Source organism: Mytilus trossulus, chromosome 3, assembly GCF_036588685.1.
Source record: "Mytilus trossulus isolate FHL-02 chromosome 3, PNRI_Mtr1.1.1.hap1, whole genome shotgun sequence".
Lineage (NCBI taxonomy): Eukaryota > Metazoa > Mollusca > Bivalvia > Mytilida > Mytilidae > Mytilus > Mytilus trossulus.
In genome coordinates, this window is record NC_086375.1 from 32,254,652 (window position 1) to 32,269,447 (window position 14,796).

The 14,796-nt window shown below is 33.0% G+C and overlaps 2 protein-coding genes across 3 annotated transcripts; one reads left to right on the top strand and one right to left on the bottom strand.

Moving 5' to 3' along the window:
* Positions 1-2,552: 2,552 nt before the first annotated feature.
* LOC134711265 (uncharacterized) lies at positions 2,553-9,004 on the bottom strand. Its single transcript, XM_063571782.1, has 4 exons — positions 7,603-9,004; positions 6,758-6,832; positions 5,085-5,291; positions 2,553-3,107 (listed from the first exon to the last, which is right to left on the bottom strand). The coding sequence occupies exons 1-4, from the start codon at positions 8,945-8,947 to the stop codon at positions 2,911-2,913; spliced, it is 1,824 nt and encodes a 607-aa protein (XP_063427852.1). The 5' UTR covers positions 8,948-9,004; the 3' UTR covers positions 2,553-2,910.
* On the top strand, positions 5,192-14,105 carry LOC134711266 (interferon-induced protein 44-like). Of its 2 annotated transcripts, none has more exons than XM_063571784.1 (7): positions 5,192-5,306; positions 10,147-10,678; positions 11,243-11,310; positions 11,723-11,935; positions 12,280-12,420; positions 12,726-12,903; positions 13,740-14,105. In XM_063571784.1, the coding sequence occupies exons 2-7, from the start codon at positions 10,147-10,149 to the stop codon at positions 14,060-14,062; spliced, it is 1,455 nt and encodes a 484-aa protein (XP_063427854.1). In that variant the 5' UTR covers positions 5,192-5,306; the 3' UTR covers positions 14,063-14,105. The 2 variants fall into 2 exon arrangements, with proteins under 2 accessions (XP_063427854.1, XP_063427853.1); XM_063571783.1 differs by lacking the exon at positions 5,192-5,306 and adding an exon at positions 9,863-9,921.
* Positions 14,106-14,796: the final 691 nt, after the last annotated feature.

Genomic DNA, 14,796 nt, shown 5'->3' on the forward strand with positions numbered 1-14,796 from the left:
TTCGGGTTATTGCATTCTGGTCATTATCCCACAACAATTAGTAAGAAGTATACTAGTAGATGATAAAAATTTATAGGTCATACTCAATTTACATAAGGGTTGAAATTGCGATAACTTGAATTGGTCACAAAAAAGATTTCCTATATCTGTTAGTTTTTACTACTTTTAATTAATAACTTTCATATTTTTATTATTTTGAACTTAGAAAATTAGATACCAAACAGACTGCTAGCAACCGGTTTGATATTGAATAACGAACCGGCCGCTTACTTTACATACATCTTTTTTTTTCTGTATGACTTTATATATTAGTTGAATTGTTAATTCAATACTTAAACGTTGCTTCTTCCACAGATAGATAATAATGATAATAAAATTATGTTCCGATCAAAGAATGGGGCATACCCCTTCGTAATTTTTACGGACGCCATAACGAGTTGGTTGACCGTTATGGAATAATCGTTTCACAGATGATATCGGATAGATAATTCTTACGCCATAACTAAAATACCCTTCCCTTTTCATGAAAGTGACCTGGGTTTGTAATAACATGAGCAACACGACGGCTGCTTCATGTAGAGCAGGATCTGCTTACCCTTCCGGAGCACATGCGATCACCCCTAGCTTTAAGTGAGATTCGTGTTGCTTAGTTCTTAGTTTTCTATGTGGTGTTTTGTGTACTATTATATGTCTGTTTGTATTTTTCATTTTTATACGTCCATCAAAATTTTGACGGGACGTATTATGGTATACAAATGTCCGGTGTCTGTCCGTCTGTCTGTCCGGCGTGCACATGTCGCATCGTACATTGAGAACCACTTATTCAAATTTCAGGAAACTTAAGATAGATGTTTCTTATGATGATTATAAGATCTGCATACTTTTTGGTGAACATAAGACTCAAAATATTTGAGTTACAGGACTTAATAACTAAAATAGGGGTGGTTTTCTTTCACATGTCGCGCCGTATCTCAAAAACGATTTATAATTATTGCTTAAAACTTTACAAACTTCTAAGTTATATTAATCTAAAGATCTGTATACTTTTTGGTGATGTTTCAAAATTTCGTTTACGAGGTATTGAGTTTAAAAAAAAAAAAAGTGGGGTCAAATGTCGCGCCGTATCTCAAAAACGATTAATGACTTTTGCTTAAACTTTACACACTTCTAAGTTATATTAATCTAAAGATCTGTATATTTTTTGGTGATGATCCAAATTTTTATTTTAGAGTAACTGATTTTTATTTTTTTTAAAAAGGGGGTTCACACGTAGCGCTGTCTCTCAAAAACTATTAATGATTATTGCTTAAAACTTTACACATTTCTTAGTTATATTAATCTAAAGATCTGCATACTTTTTGGTGATGATTAAATTTTGTTTTAGAGTTGTAGAGTTTTTTTGTAAAAAAGGGTGGGTTTTTTTTACATGTCGCACCGTATCACCAAAACCATTTATGATTATTGCATCAAACTTCACACACAAGGCGCAGCTGTTTATTATCAATGGAGTTGTCAGTTTATTTTCTATCTATGAGTTTGACAGTCCCTCTGGTATCTTTCGCCCATCTTTTCTTTTACACCGCCTGATTCCATCACTGTAATGAAATGACTTCCATGGTTGTACTATTTTGCATTATTAGTTTATCTGCTTTTTGTGTTAACTGTCAACTTTAGAGTTTCTTTATATCAGACTTATAGACGTTTGAACTTGATGTTGAAAGCCAGGACATTTGAAACATTTTCATTATTTGAATTAATGGTAAAAAGTAAAATCACAAAAATACTGAACTCCGAGGAAAATTAAAATCGGAAAGTCCCTAATCACATGGCAAAATCAAATGACAAATAAAACACTTCAAACGAATGGACAACAACTGTCTTATTATGTAGGCAGAATGTAAAAAAAAACAAAAAAACTGCATATTTAGATTATAAAAGAAAAAAATCAAATCACAGCTGTAAAGTGTCTAAACCGTAAATACATCAAATGCAATCACCTTCCGTCTTTACGATGTCTGTTTCACGAACCAATACTTTCCAATTGGGTTCTCTTGAACATAGTGTTCACTGCCGTACCAGACACCACCCGTTTATGTGGATGAAAGTATATAAGCTACTGTATATGTATTCTAGTTTCGTGTGATTCTTTATGTGTATGTACGATTCATTTCTCTTTAAAGTTGATTGAATTTGATTTGTTCTGTTCTTCGTTTGACTAGTTATTCCTTGTAGTTTTCTGACATATTTTCCAGTAGAGTAATCTATACTTTCTTCTAAACAGAAACCACGCCTGCTTTATACTTGAAAGGTTTCAAACATGATTAAGCAATTGTTTGTTTAATGATCTTTAATCAATGCAGTACAAAGATCAATAACTTGATCGGAATTGGAATGATTTCTAGGGTAGAAGATGACATTTGCACTTATTGTTAACCATTTTAGAATGTCAACTGCGTTAACATTGTGTTGTTTGGTTGCTGTATCATTAACATTTACTGTCCATGTATTCATGCTTTCTGTAGTTATGTAACTATATAAGATTTTAGAAATACTTCTCGGTCATATTTAATCATCTGTTTTCAATAAAATATGACATTATAAATCTATAATTGAAATATTGCACCTCATACAGGTTATAATATATGAATCTTAAATAGCAAAGCACCGTGATACACCCATCATAGATGTTTAAATATAAGTTCCAGTGATATATTTTTCGTCTAAAAGGTGGAGGGGCTCAGCAAAAACGTTTGTCAAAGAAAAGAAAAATGTGCCACAAAACAGATTTTTGGCTTTTAGGGGAACCCAGAGAGGGTAACCTAACCATATTAAGTCATTGGATCCACCTTAGCATATCCAGCCATTGATTTAAGCAAAACTCAAGAGTTAAGTATGAAGCTTTTAGTTCGGTTAAAATTTGTTGATAAATGCAGAAAGTTGTTTGATAGCATTATCAGTTGTATCGTTCGAAATTATTCCTTTAGCTGATAGAAAACTAATGTCCACTATTATGCCCAACTTTTTAAAGTCTGGTTCCGTCAGAATCTTTTCGCTTGGTTTCTTGATTTCTTTCGAATGGAGAACAACCAAAGCAACGTCAGAGGTAGCTGTAAAGAATAAAAGACAAGTTTTTAGCTAACTATATTCAAAAATACTCAATAAAATACTAAATACTTAGTTGATTATTGAAACAAATCGTTGTACAAAACGTAAAAAAATATTGAGATCAATTTCAGACGGGGAAAAAGTCCATCAAATGTATATGATGTTAATGTGCAATGCATATGTCATTTTAAATTAAACAAGAAGTAATTGTAACAGGATGCTGTTACGAAGTCTCCCAAACAAAGCTCCGATAACTCCCCATTCATAAGGTCCCATGTTCATTTGATTTGATTTTTTGTCCCATACAAGAATATATATGGCTTACGAGTATGGTTTAGGGGTGGGGATCTGGACCGTTTACAAGTTGTCAACCTAGAGGGGGTGGGGTGACCCCCTAGGGACTTCCCTTTTATTTCATTTGATTTGTTTTATTGTCCCCTTCAAGAATATATATGGTTTAGGGGTGGGGATCTGGCCTGTTTACAAGATAATAGTACATTCTCAAATTGAACGGGTTAGGGGTGACCCCCAGGAACTTCCATCTAAATACATGTGATTTTTTTCATTGTCCCCTACAAGAATATATATGGTTTAGGGGTGGGGATCTGGACAGTTTACAAGTTTTCAAACAAGAGGGGGTGGGGTGACCCCCTAGGGACTTCCCTTTTATTTCATTTGATTTGTTTTATTGTCCCCTACAAGAATATATATGGTTTAGGGGTGGGGATCTGGACCGTTTAAAAGTTTTCTAACAAGAGGGGGTGGGGTGACCCCCCAGGGACTTCCCTTTTATTTCATTTGATTTGTTTTATTGTCCCCTACAAGAATATATATGGTTTAGGGGTGGGGATCTGGACTGTTTACAAGATAATAGCACATTCTCAAATTGAAGGGGGTGGGGATGACTCCCAGGGCATTCTCCTATATTTCATGTGATTAAATCTATTGTCCTATAATCATTTCTGAAGACTGTATGTATCTATCACTGATAGTTTTCAAGTTATATTCATTTAAAAAAAATTGAAAATAAAATCCCATAGGGTTCTATAGTAAAACCCTCCCTGCTTTCTACCCCCCAAAATACCCCTTAATAGACCCCAATGCACAAACGAAAGATTGATGGCTCACCTAGACATATTAGTCTACCATTTTATGAAATCCTAAGTCAATCTGACAAGCGGTTTTGGAGAAACGCTGCGGACAAGTTCATTTTTTAAAGCGGAGGAAGAAGAAGAAGAAGAAGAAGAAGAAGAAGAAGAAGAAGAAGAAGAAGAAGAAGAAGAAGAAGAAGAAGAAGAAGAAGAAGAAGAAGAAGAAGAAGAAGAAGAAGAAGAAGAAGAAGAAGAACTGAGCAAAACCAATAAGTGAGACTTAATGAACCAAATGTCATACGGATTATGGGAAATTCTTCTTACTATTCCTTGATTATCTTAAAATTTTAAAACGGTGCCGAGAAAAAAAATAATGTTTTTGTTTATGTAGTTGTTTCTATGATTTGTACTCTTCCTGAAGATTTATGAAATAGTTTCCATTGGATATTAAATAGACAATTTACCCTTTTCTTCGTCGTATTTGTTTTGTTTAATTTGAATTTTGTAAATCTAGTTAAGTTTTTCTTAAAATTCGCTTAATTTTTATTACCAATAGTGTTTTCTAAAAAATTAACATAAGGGAGCTACCATTTGATTTTTATGAGGGGCTAGGATGAAAAATGTTGTCCTGCATTTTTTTTAGTTGTAATCTTTGTCCTGCCTTTTTAATTTTTCACTCTATTCGGTCCTGCTTTTTTTTTTTTTAGTTTATCCTGACTTTTTATACATAAATTGTCATCCTGACTTTTTTTTTGCAAGTGTCTCCTCCTGCCTTTTTTTTTACTCAAAACTCCTGTCCTGCCTATTTTTTTCAAATTTCATCCTAGCCTCCCCATAATAATCAAATGGTAGCTCCCTAACTTTTAGAATAAATCTAACTATTCAAACCTTCAACTCCATTCAGAGCCCCATTTACATCATCAGTCAGTCTAGAGAGGTTATATAACACAACCAATAAAGGAACATTCTTGCTTCTCTTAGATTCCTGTATGATTTCTAGTTCAGCATCATTGGATTCAGTTTGAAGAAGTGATACGATACCACCGACAGCTTGATCAGATTGTGGTTGCTTTAACACGCTATGGAAGCTTAATTCTGATAAAAGACAAGGTATATATTAATGATAACATATCGAGATGTTTGGTGATTATATCTCACTTGTGTGTGATTTTCAAGATCTTTCTCATAGGGTTGTTATACTCACTATTATATCGGTGAATCGGTGACTAAGATATTAATCCAAATGAAATATTGTTAAGCTGATATATATTGCAAAATAGAAAACTCCGAAACAGCGATGATGTTGCTTAGATTGCCAAACTTTTGACAAGTCAGCAGAGTCTAGTAGATACATTGTTAGCACTGTTTTGGAATTTGGTGTTGATCATGATTCCAAAATATATGTTCCGCTTATCTAGAAAAAAAACCGTTTCCCCGTATTCTGCATCTTAGCTAGCCAAGGGTTACGATCCACTCACACGAGCGGGAGTGGATCGTAACCCTTGGCTAGCGAAGGTGCGTGTTCTGGTGAGCTCTTAATCAATGCTGAAATATGAGATACGGGTGCCGTTATTGGAACATATACTGCTTTTGTCACCATATTTTTGGTGGGCATGTTTTTAAATTTCATGTATGATCATCTCAATATAGTTTTGTTCCCAGTGATGCAAAATTGATTCATTGTTTATGCGGACTAGTAAACTTATCTTTTATTCTCATTTCAAATTAAATCGTGCTTTCAAGATAGAGATTTATTTATTTACTTACTGAGTTTTCTCAACAAGGATCTTTTTATAACACTTAATAAAGGAAACAGTAGTATACCGCTGTTCGAAATTCGTAGATCGATTCAGAAAAAAAAACAAATCCGGGTTACAAACACCGAGGGAAACACATCAAACATAAAATCAACGACACAACACTAAAATGCAACATCCACAGAAACGAACTATAATATACCAGAGGACATTTTCCTGACTTGGTACAGGACATTTAAGAAAAAAAGGTGTGTTGAACCTGATCTTATGGCTAGCCAAACCTCCCACTTTTATGGTAATGTTAAATATAACATTTAAAGGACAACATTACATGACAGGACTACAATACAAATAAATGGGAACACATACAGGGCAGAGAAACACACAAATAAGAGCTTTCGAAAGTTACCAGGCTTATAATTTAATACGTCAGACGCGCGTTTAGTCTACATAAGACTCATCAGTGACGCCCAGATAAAAAAAAATCGAAAGCTAAAACAAAAACAAATTGTGCCAATTACGACTAAGGTAATCTGCCTTGGATAAGAAAATCCTTAGTATTAAGAATAATTCATACTTTTGCTGACAGTAAATTTATTAAACATACTATATAATAGATATACATGTTAACCCAATTGCCAATTTGACAAGGACAATAAGAAGATTTACTAGTGCACGCTGAAGCAAACCACATTCAATTGGATGCGTTTCTTTTTATGTTTGTTTATGATACACTTATTCAAAAACTGAAAATCCATGTATGATATGTATCATGAGGAAAATAATTTGAGCATACGAGCTTACTTTTTTTCATTCTGGGTTTCACTGCAAGTTTCTCTTTTTCTTGTTTCAAAAACTCATACTTTTCCAACAATGAATCTGAAATCGTGATAAGAGAACTATGATGGTTAGTTTTGAATTTAAAGAATTCTAAAGTAGCTCAAAAATGACATAAATGTTGATATGCAAGACGATTTTCATATTTAATTCAAACGTAAATAAGGAAAAGTGAGTACAATGGGCAATTTTTGGAGCCCTTTACAGCTTGCTGTTCGGTGTGAGCATAGGCTCCGTGTTGAAGGCCGTACATTGAGCTATAATGGTTTACTTTTATAAATTGTTATTTGGATGGAGAGTTGTCTCATTGGCGCTCATACCACATCTGCCTATATCTAATAATGTCCCCATTGAAAGTTTTAATGAAGGCCATCATTTCGGATAAGTATAAATATATATTGACAAATGCACTGTGACCCGTCCTTCTTTCCTCGTTTATAACATTTCCAAATGCGACATTAAGAGCGTTTTATTGACTTGTCATGCGTACATACAACTACGTATGGCACTATTAGAGTAAGACATGCTAACCCTAAAAGAGTATTCATGAGTTTTACACGACACACTTTAGGTCGGGATTGTGTAACTCGTTCTCTTGTTTTCTTCATTTTTAAACACCAAAGAATAGTCAGTTTTCCTACCGAACGTCGGAGGTTCTGTTGCGGCTGATTCCACCAACAGAAAAATTCACAATAGCGAATAGTTATGCTGAAAGTGGGCATAACACCAATCAGTCAATCAATCAAACACTCAATAAATCCATCTTTTTAAGCGAGGAGTATAAAATATTATGCCTGAATATTTCCCCTTACCGTAATCATTTGACAGTTCTTGCAACTTGACTTTTTCTTGTGCTACAATGGTCTCTTTGATTTCTAAATCAGTTTCTATTTTATTATATGTGAGTTTGAGATCTGATATGTTCTCTTCCAACTGTGAAACTTTGTTCTCCAAATCCTTAGTTTTTACTTTTTCATTTTGAAAGTTGACTGCCTCTAATGAAAGTTCATTTTTTAACTGTTTAGATTCTTTTTCCATTTGTAGTTTATTTAGGGTTAGTTCTGATTCCTTTTCTTGTATTTGATTCCTCAGGTCTGCCATATCTGCCTTCTTTTGTTCTATTGTCTGACCTCTTATTTTATATTGTTCTTCCAAATGAGACAATTCTTTTTCCAAATCTTTCACTTTTGCGTCCCTTTCTGTCCAACGATTTTCAAGATCAAGTAATTTTTGTTCTGTACTTCTTAATTTATTACGGAGTTCATGATTGCAATCTTCTTGTTTTGTGCTGACTCTTCTCATATCCTGCAACTGCTTTTCATTTGCACCAACCTTTCCTTTAAGCTCAATGATAAGTAGATTTAATGCTTTTTTCTTTTGATCTTTAGATGAAGTCTCGGTTAATATATCGTTGATTATTGTTTTGCTCTGTTCTATTTCATTACTGAGGTCTTGGATTCGTGTTTCTTGTTCTTGTATTTTATTGATTTTCTCACCCATATCCTTTTTAAACAATTTGATCGTTTCCTCGTCCTTTTTAGTCTTTTCATGAAATTCTTCAATATATTGTGCCTTTTTATTTGTATCCGTCGCAGACTTTATAAATTGACCCTGTAAGGTTTTTGTTTGGTTCTCTAAGTCGTCGATTCTTTGTTTTGCATGTTCTTTGGTTAAGATATGTTCCTTTTTCTCCAGATTCAACTGACTGCCTAATTTTCTAACCTCCTCAGTGAGTATATCATTATCATTTACAAGCTTTTCATACTCGGCTTGCAAAACTTGGATATTCTGTTCTTCTGTGCCGGATGGAACATACTTGTCGCTTTTTGTTTGTGGAAGCAGTACTTTACAAGCAACATTTGTAAGGATGTTGCCTCCAGTCTGGGTTACCTCGGTCTTCATCCGCTCTTTCAAATTTATATTTTCTTCCTCCAGTTCTCTATTTCTACTACTTAATGAATCATTTAAAATTGATAATGATAAACCTTCGTCTGTTTCCGTTTGAGTATCTGCTTCACAAAATACAACCATCCTAACTTTTGAACCTTGATGACTGTAAGTCTTTGTTTCTATTCTTTGAAGCTGTCTGGCAAGAAATTCCTTTTCACTCTTTAAAGTATTAATATGATTGTCCATATGGCGGAAAATATCCATCATGCCATTAACCGCCTGTTTCCCAGACTTATTTAACAGCTATAATATCAAATCAAATTTAGTATACAATAAATCATTGTCCTTCTATTCAATTCAGGTCTGCTTTTATCTTATTTTACTAAAGTTAAAGTTGCACGAAATACTCCTTATTTTTAATTCGTTTAAACTGCTCACATATACATGCTATAGTACATGGTTTGTTTTGTAACACATCTGTTTAAATATTCAATGAAACTTCATCATAAATACGCTGATAAATTACAACAGCATAAATACGCACTTTATTTACGAGAAAAAAAACATGAAAAATATTGCATGCACCATTGAGGTACTGGCTTTAATGATATCTGACTTGTCAACTTATATATCTGACATGTTGACGTAACTACATGTTAGACATCTACGTCGACATGACAGAGAGCTTGTGTTATTTTGATAGCTGAATAACACATAGGCTTATCTCAAGTTATAAAGCTGTTTATTTAATATATATACAAAAAATCCACAACCTGATCAAAAGACTACACCCATCAGCATTTATCGATCATATCTCATGCATTTTAAAACATATTTTATACTTGCCTCAAGGCTGTTCACTGCCTTGTCAAAACGAGCTTCTGTAGTGGCCACCATTTTGTTGTTAGACTGTCCCATGGTCCTAGAGGAGCGACGAAAAAACGACATTCGTCGATCGATTTCAAAACTTTACTTTCGATTTGAATTACATTTTTTAAAAACTTCATTCTGAATTCCCGTAACTAAAAATAGATTTAATAACTGGAAGTTTTTGTTCATTGTGACCCACAATATTTGATGATATGTTTAAATGTCTGTGAATTTTCGGAAAATTAGTTGTTTTTGAAAATCTAGATCTATAAATAGAAAAAGAAAGTAGAATACAAATTTCCATTAATTTGTTGTATATCATGACCTGGCATTTATAACTATAAAGATTAAGACTAGCAAAGGACGTGCAAGTATATATACGTTTACTTATACAATAACTTGGTATAATTTCATCTTTTGTTTACCAATTTGGATAACCATTTGAAATCATATTTATACACAAGCATCAGTTATGGAAAATAATAGTGACACATATCCTTTACTTATATAAAAACAAAACGAAACAAGAAAAGAAAAAGAAAATAAATTTGTCCCATTATTACTTTTTTTTTTATAGTTTTTTTTAACTATTACAGATGGCGTCAATTAAGCAGTTGTGTGAACAAGACAGAGAAACAATTAACAAATGGATAGGAGGAGGAAAGAAGAGATATACACTTCTATTTTCTGCTGCTGATAATGGATGTGATCCAACTACATTCCATTCAAACTGTGACAACAAAGGACCAACAGTCACTCTCGTGTACAATGTAAACGGGAGTGTATACGGAGGATATGCTGGAGTCAGTTGGAGGTCAGGAACTGGTGATCCCATGTTTGATGGTGACGCTTTTTTGTTTTTCTTGAAAGGGAAAGCTGGGCAAAAGCCGAATAAATTCACGGTAAAAGCACCAGAATATGCTCTGACAATGAATAAAGACTGTGGACCTACATTTGGAAAAGGACCAGATTTGTTAACATTTACAGATGCCGTTACAAAGGGATCAGATTCCTTCCCCTTAAACAGTGTTATGTCACCTGGAACGTATCAAATCAGCGCAGAAACAGTAACAGAAATGACGGGCGGAGTATTTGATGCCGAAGATGTAGTTGTGTATGCTGTTGAAGGTGAGTATAGGAATAACACATCTTGAAAATATATCGTCTAGTCTCATGTTGGTGATATTTGGCATGACGCCCAACTATGGCGCGGAATCAGGATCAAAAATACTTATAAACATAATTATTTCTGTAATTAAAAATTGACCTAATTAAATTTTAAAGCTATTCTAAACAGAAACTTAAATCTTAAAAGTTAGTATTGTAAAAAGAAGTTTTTATGGAGGTTTCGTGTTGCTCGCTCTGAGATAGTTTCTTTTGTTACAGTACTGTCTTACTAGATCTAATGGAACACTGTGGTTTTCATTTCGTCGATTTTCTTTTTTTTTAGATAGTTGTGTCTGCTAATCATTGTATCTTGGATATTCCCATTTTTATGATACCAGACGGCCTTGTTAGTTAGGAAAGAGTCCACACTCAATATGTCTTCCTCTATGTTTTTTGTCGGTTTGAAAACGACAAACATAAGGTTGGTTATGGGTTCTAATTTGTGACGTTTTTTTTTTTTTTTTAAATAGTTGAGACGGGGTTTCAGTAATGAAAACTCATCATATCTTTTTATTCATTTAATAGATGTTGCACAAGAAACATATTTACCAACTCCATGGAGAGAAATGGACTTGCCATCTTGGAATTCAGATGTAAGTGTTTGTTTTAAAATCTCACTCATTGAATAAATCATTGAAAAAAAAGTTCGATAGTAGAAAATGAAATAGGTGTTATTTTATTGCAAAGAAATATTAACGAGTATTTTAGAGAAACACATTTACATAAAAAGGAGATGGGGTATGAATGCCAGTGAGAAAACTACCTTCCAAAGTTGAAATGAAGCGTATGGAACCAATTAAAGAAGTCCTATAGCCTTGAACAATTAGAAAAAGCAAATATAGTCGGCTACGAAGGGAACTGACACAAAAAATGAGAAACAATTCGAAAACATATAAAAAATAGAAGAAGTAATATGATTGCCAATGATACCGAAATTAACAACAACCTGACAAGTGTAATAGTATTTTCCATCCGATAAAATTGTATCATTTTTCGTGTTTTCAGTTGCTAAATTTATTGAAAAAAGATATAGAAGAATACTGGCCACTTAAAGAGATGGGCGTTTCTGAAGATGTCATTCCATATATCAATATACTGTTACTTGGTCCAGTAGGGGCTGGAAAATCAAGCTTCTTTAACACTTTAAATTCACTCTTCCGGGAAAGACTATCTATTCAGGCCAGAGCAGGAAGTTCTGACACAAGTCTTACAAAATCTGTAAGTATTGATAATCTTGGCAGTTATCAAAGATAAAGGAAACAGGAAATAGTTTTTCGTGAATGTGTTACTGAATCTTGCATTGCAAATTAAGCTTTTAAATTCTTTGTCAATGAAATGGTTTTAGAGTTCATGTGATTCCCTTAGTTTTGTTTCACCTTGATCTGTCTCTCCCAAATCGTTTACCAAATTTGAACAGCGAAAAACTATTGTTGCCTTAATCTAACGAATCAACAATTTGAACAGCCTTTTAAATTTAAATTATCTACTTAATAATCTTTTTTTAAATGGAAAAAGAAACTTCTCTATGACGAATTTTTTTTTCATAACTTTATATATTTCAGTTCAATGTCTATTCCATTATTTCAAATCGACGACCTTTGCGGTTCCGGATTTGTGATTGCCGCGGTTTTGAAGATGCCCACGGAGTTGACCTGTTTGATGTAGAAGCCATTTTAGATGGAAACATAAAGAACAAATACACGGTAATTTTTAAGATTGAAGCTTATGTTTAATTTTACCTGAGTTAACGTCTAGTACATACATAACTGTTCGATATTAGGATCGTGGACGTAAAGACATTTTTTCATAAATTGTTTGTCAAGAATTAAAATCAAATAGACCGAATTTTAACGTTTTGTAAGAGCCTTACTGCAATTGAATGCAGATATCACAAAAAAAATTCTTTACTGAACTATTCTACTTTGCTAAGAACTGAAGCAAGTCTAATTCTTTTAATGCTGTATTGAAATGATGTTTTGTCTAACGTTTACATAGATCAGTATAATAGTTTGTAGATAAATCACACATAACAAAAGAAAGCCCATTCTACAGACGAGATCCTAAAATGCACGACAGAATACACTGCGTTGCCATCGTTGTGGACGCCAATAATGACCCGGATTATCCCATGACGGAGTATGTGCAAGAACAGATTAAGAAAACACAGGAACTCATGAATCAAAAAGGTATACACAATACTTAATGATAAAGAAATAGATTTAATTTAAAACAATTTATTTTAAACTTTGAGATGACTGATGAGCATCGACAAATGCTAAGCAAGGGATTATACCAGTACAGTCAGGGAGCAATTGGGCGGTTTCTAACTTGTCAAAGATATTTGCCTGATTTATGACAATGATTTTCACCAATCCTAATACTTGCATATGTACTTTTTGACATGATGAATTTATATTTTGAAACTGTCAAAGAATTTCTGTTAATTATTTTAAATAGATTTTTTTATTATCGCAAGGTAAGCTTTACATTTTCATAAAAATCAGATCATTGAATTTTAAAGTACAAACTGTATACTATTTCAAAAATAGTTATAATGGGATGATTATACTTTGTTCAAAGACATTGTACTTAATCTTAATAATGTTTGGATGCGTTTACTTTTTTTTAATATGTGTTGTCATTCGATTTTCATACATCTCATGTCAAATCTGATTTTCTATTTGTTAACTATCTGAAAAAAAAGATCCTTGGTAAAACATAGTAGAGGGAAACAATGTTCTTTATACTTTTTCTTTATCGACATATTTTATTACACGATCTACATTTATCCCATATTAATTCTTTGTTCAATAAATACACTTTTTGAAAAGTGATCCTTCCTGTTAATGTATAGTAGAGGCAAAACAAAGTAGGTTATCTTCCGCCCACAAGTACATGATAACATTTATAAATATTTTCTTTGTCGTCCATAACTGAGATACATTAAAAGGTCGAGGAATGTCTAATAGATTATTAAACAACAAAGTTTCAATATATAATTATACAATTTTATTGTTTTCAGGTGTTCCACAGTTGATTTTAATGAATAAAATTGACGGTCTGTCTGAGTCAGTAAGGGGAGATTTGTCAAGAATTTTTCATAGTCAAGAAGTCAAGGAACGAATGGAAAAACTAGCACATTCTTTGAGATTACCACCTTACACAGTTCTACCAATGAAAAACATTGACACCGAACAACGTATTAACACAAACGTCAACATTCTGGCCTTGTATAATCTACGTCAGATGTTAAGAGCGGCAGACGACTATCTCCTCAACTACTTGGACGAGTTCAGTGGTGATAAGTTTGAACCCAATTACGAAAAATCAAGTGATACCATGTAATACTTTTATGATTGTAATAGACTGTTTTGTACTCGTGAGGATACTTTGTGTTTCAGTAATTTTAATCAGTCGCAACTCGTGTTAAAAGTGACGGAGAATTGACTGAGATAGAAGAGGGCAGGCTTTTTCACTACCATTCATAAAAAATCATACATGATCAACTTGATGTGAAACAATATACTTTTTAGAAATATCATACATTTCAATTTTCGATCAATGTTTTAATACCAGTAAATTAGTACTATCTTTCAGAAAATAGATATATATGAAGAGAAAATTAAAAATATTGTAAAAAGAGAACTTAAGTAAACTGCAATGAACCTTGCTGAATTTTGCAAACTTTTAACGGAGTTTTTAACTAAGTCCACTTTTATTTAACTTACGATACAGATTGTAAAAAATAATAAAAAAGTTTACCAAACTCAGAGGAAAATTCAAAACGGAAAGTCCCCCAATAAATGGCAAAATCAAAACCTCTCACATCATAAAACTAATGGGTAGTAACACTTATTATAGTCCACACTTGGTACCATCATTTTCGTATGCAGAAAATGGTGGTTTTACACTGGTTTTGTAGCCAACTTAACATATCGTATGACAATCGCTCAAATTTCCATTATATTGACATCAATGAAATGTGAATAAAACAGATATAATAGGTAAAAATGTCAAAAATAGGAGTACAGCAGTCAACATTGTTTTCTAATCTTAATCACTAAAAAAGCAAAAAATTA

Excerpts from the sequence above, each read along its gene's own strand:
- LOC134711266 (XM_063571784.1), top strand. The coding sequence starts at position 10,147 with ATGGCGTCAATTAAGCAGTTGTGTGAACAAGACAGAGAAACAATTAAC. Across the intron at positions 11,936-12,279 it reads ACACAAGTCTTACAAAATCT|TTCAATGTCTATTCCATTAT; the intron begins GTAAGTATTGAT and ends TATATATTTCAG. Across the intron at positions 12,904-13,739 it reads GGAACTCATGAATCAAAAAG|GTGTTCCACAGTTGATTTTA; the intron begins GTATACACAATA and ends TATTGTTTTCAG.
- LOC134711265 (XM_063571782.1), bottom strand. The coding sequence starts at position 8,947 with ATGATGGATATTTTCCGCCATATGGACAATCATATTAATACTTTAAAG. Across the intron at positions 6,833-7,602 it reads AGAACTGTCAAATGATTACG|ATTCATTGTTGGAAAAGTAT; the intron begins GTAAGGGGAAAT and ends TCACGATTTCAG. Across the intron at positions 5,292-6,757 it reads GAAACCCAGAATGAAAAAAA|AATTAAGCTTCCATAGCGTG; the intron begins GTAAGCTCGTAT and ends GTCTTTTATCAG.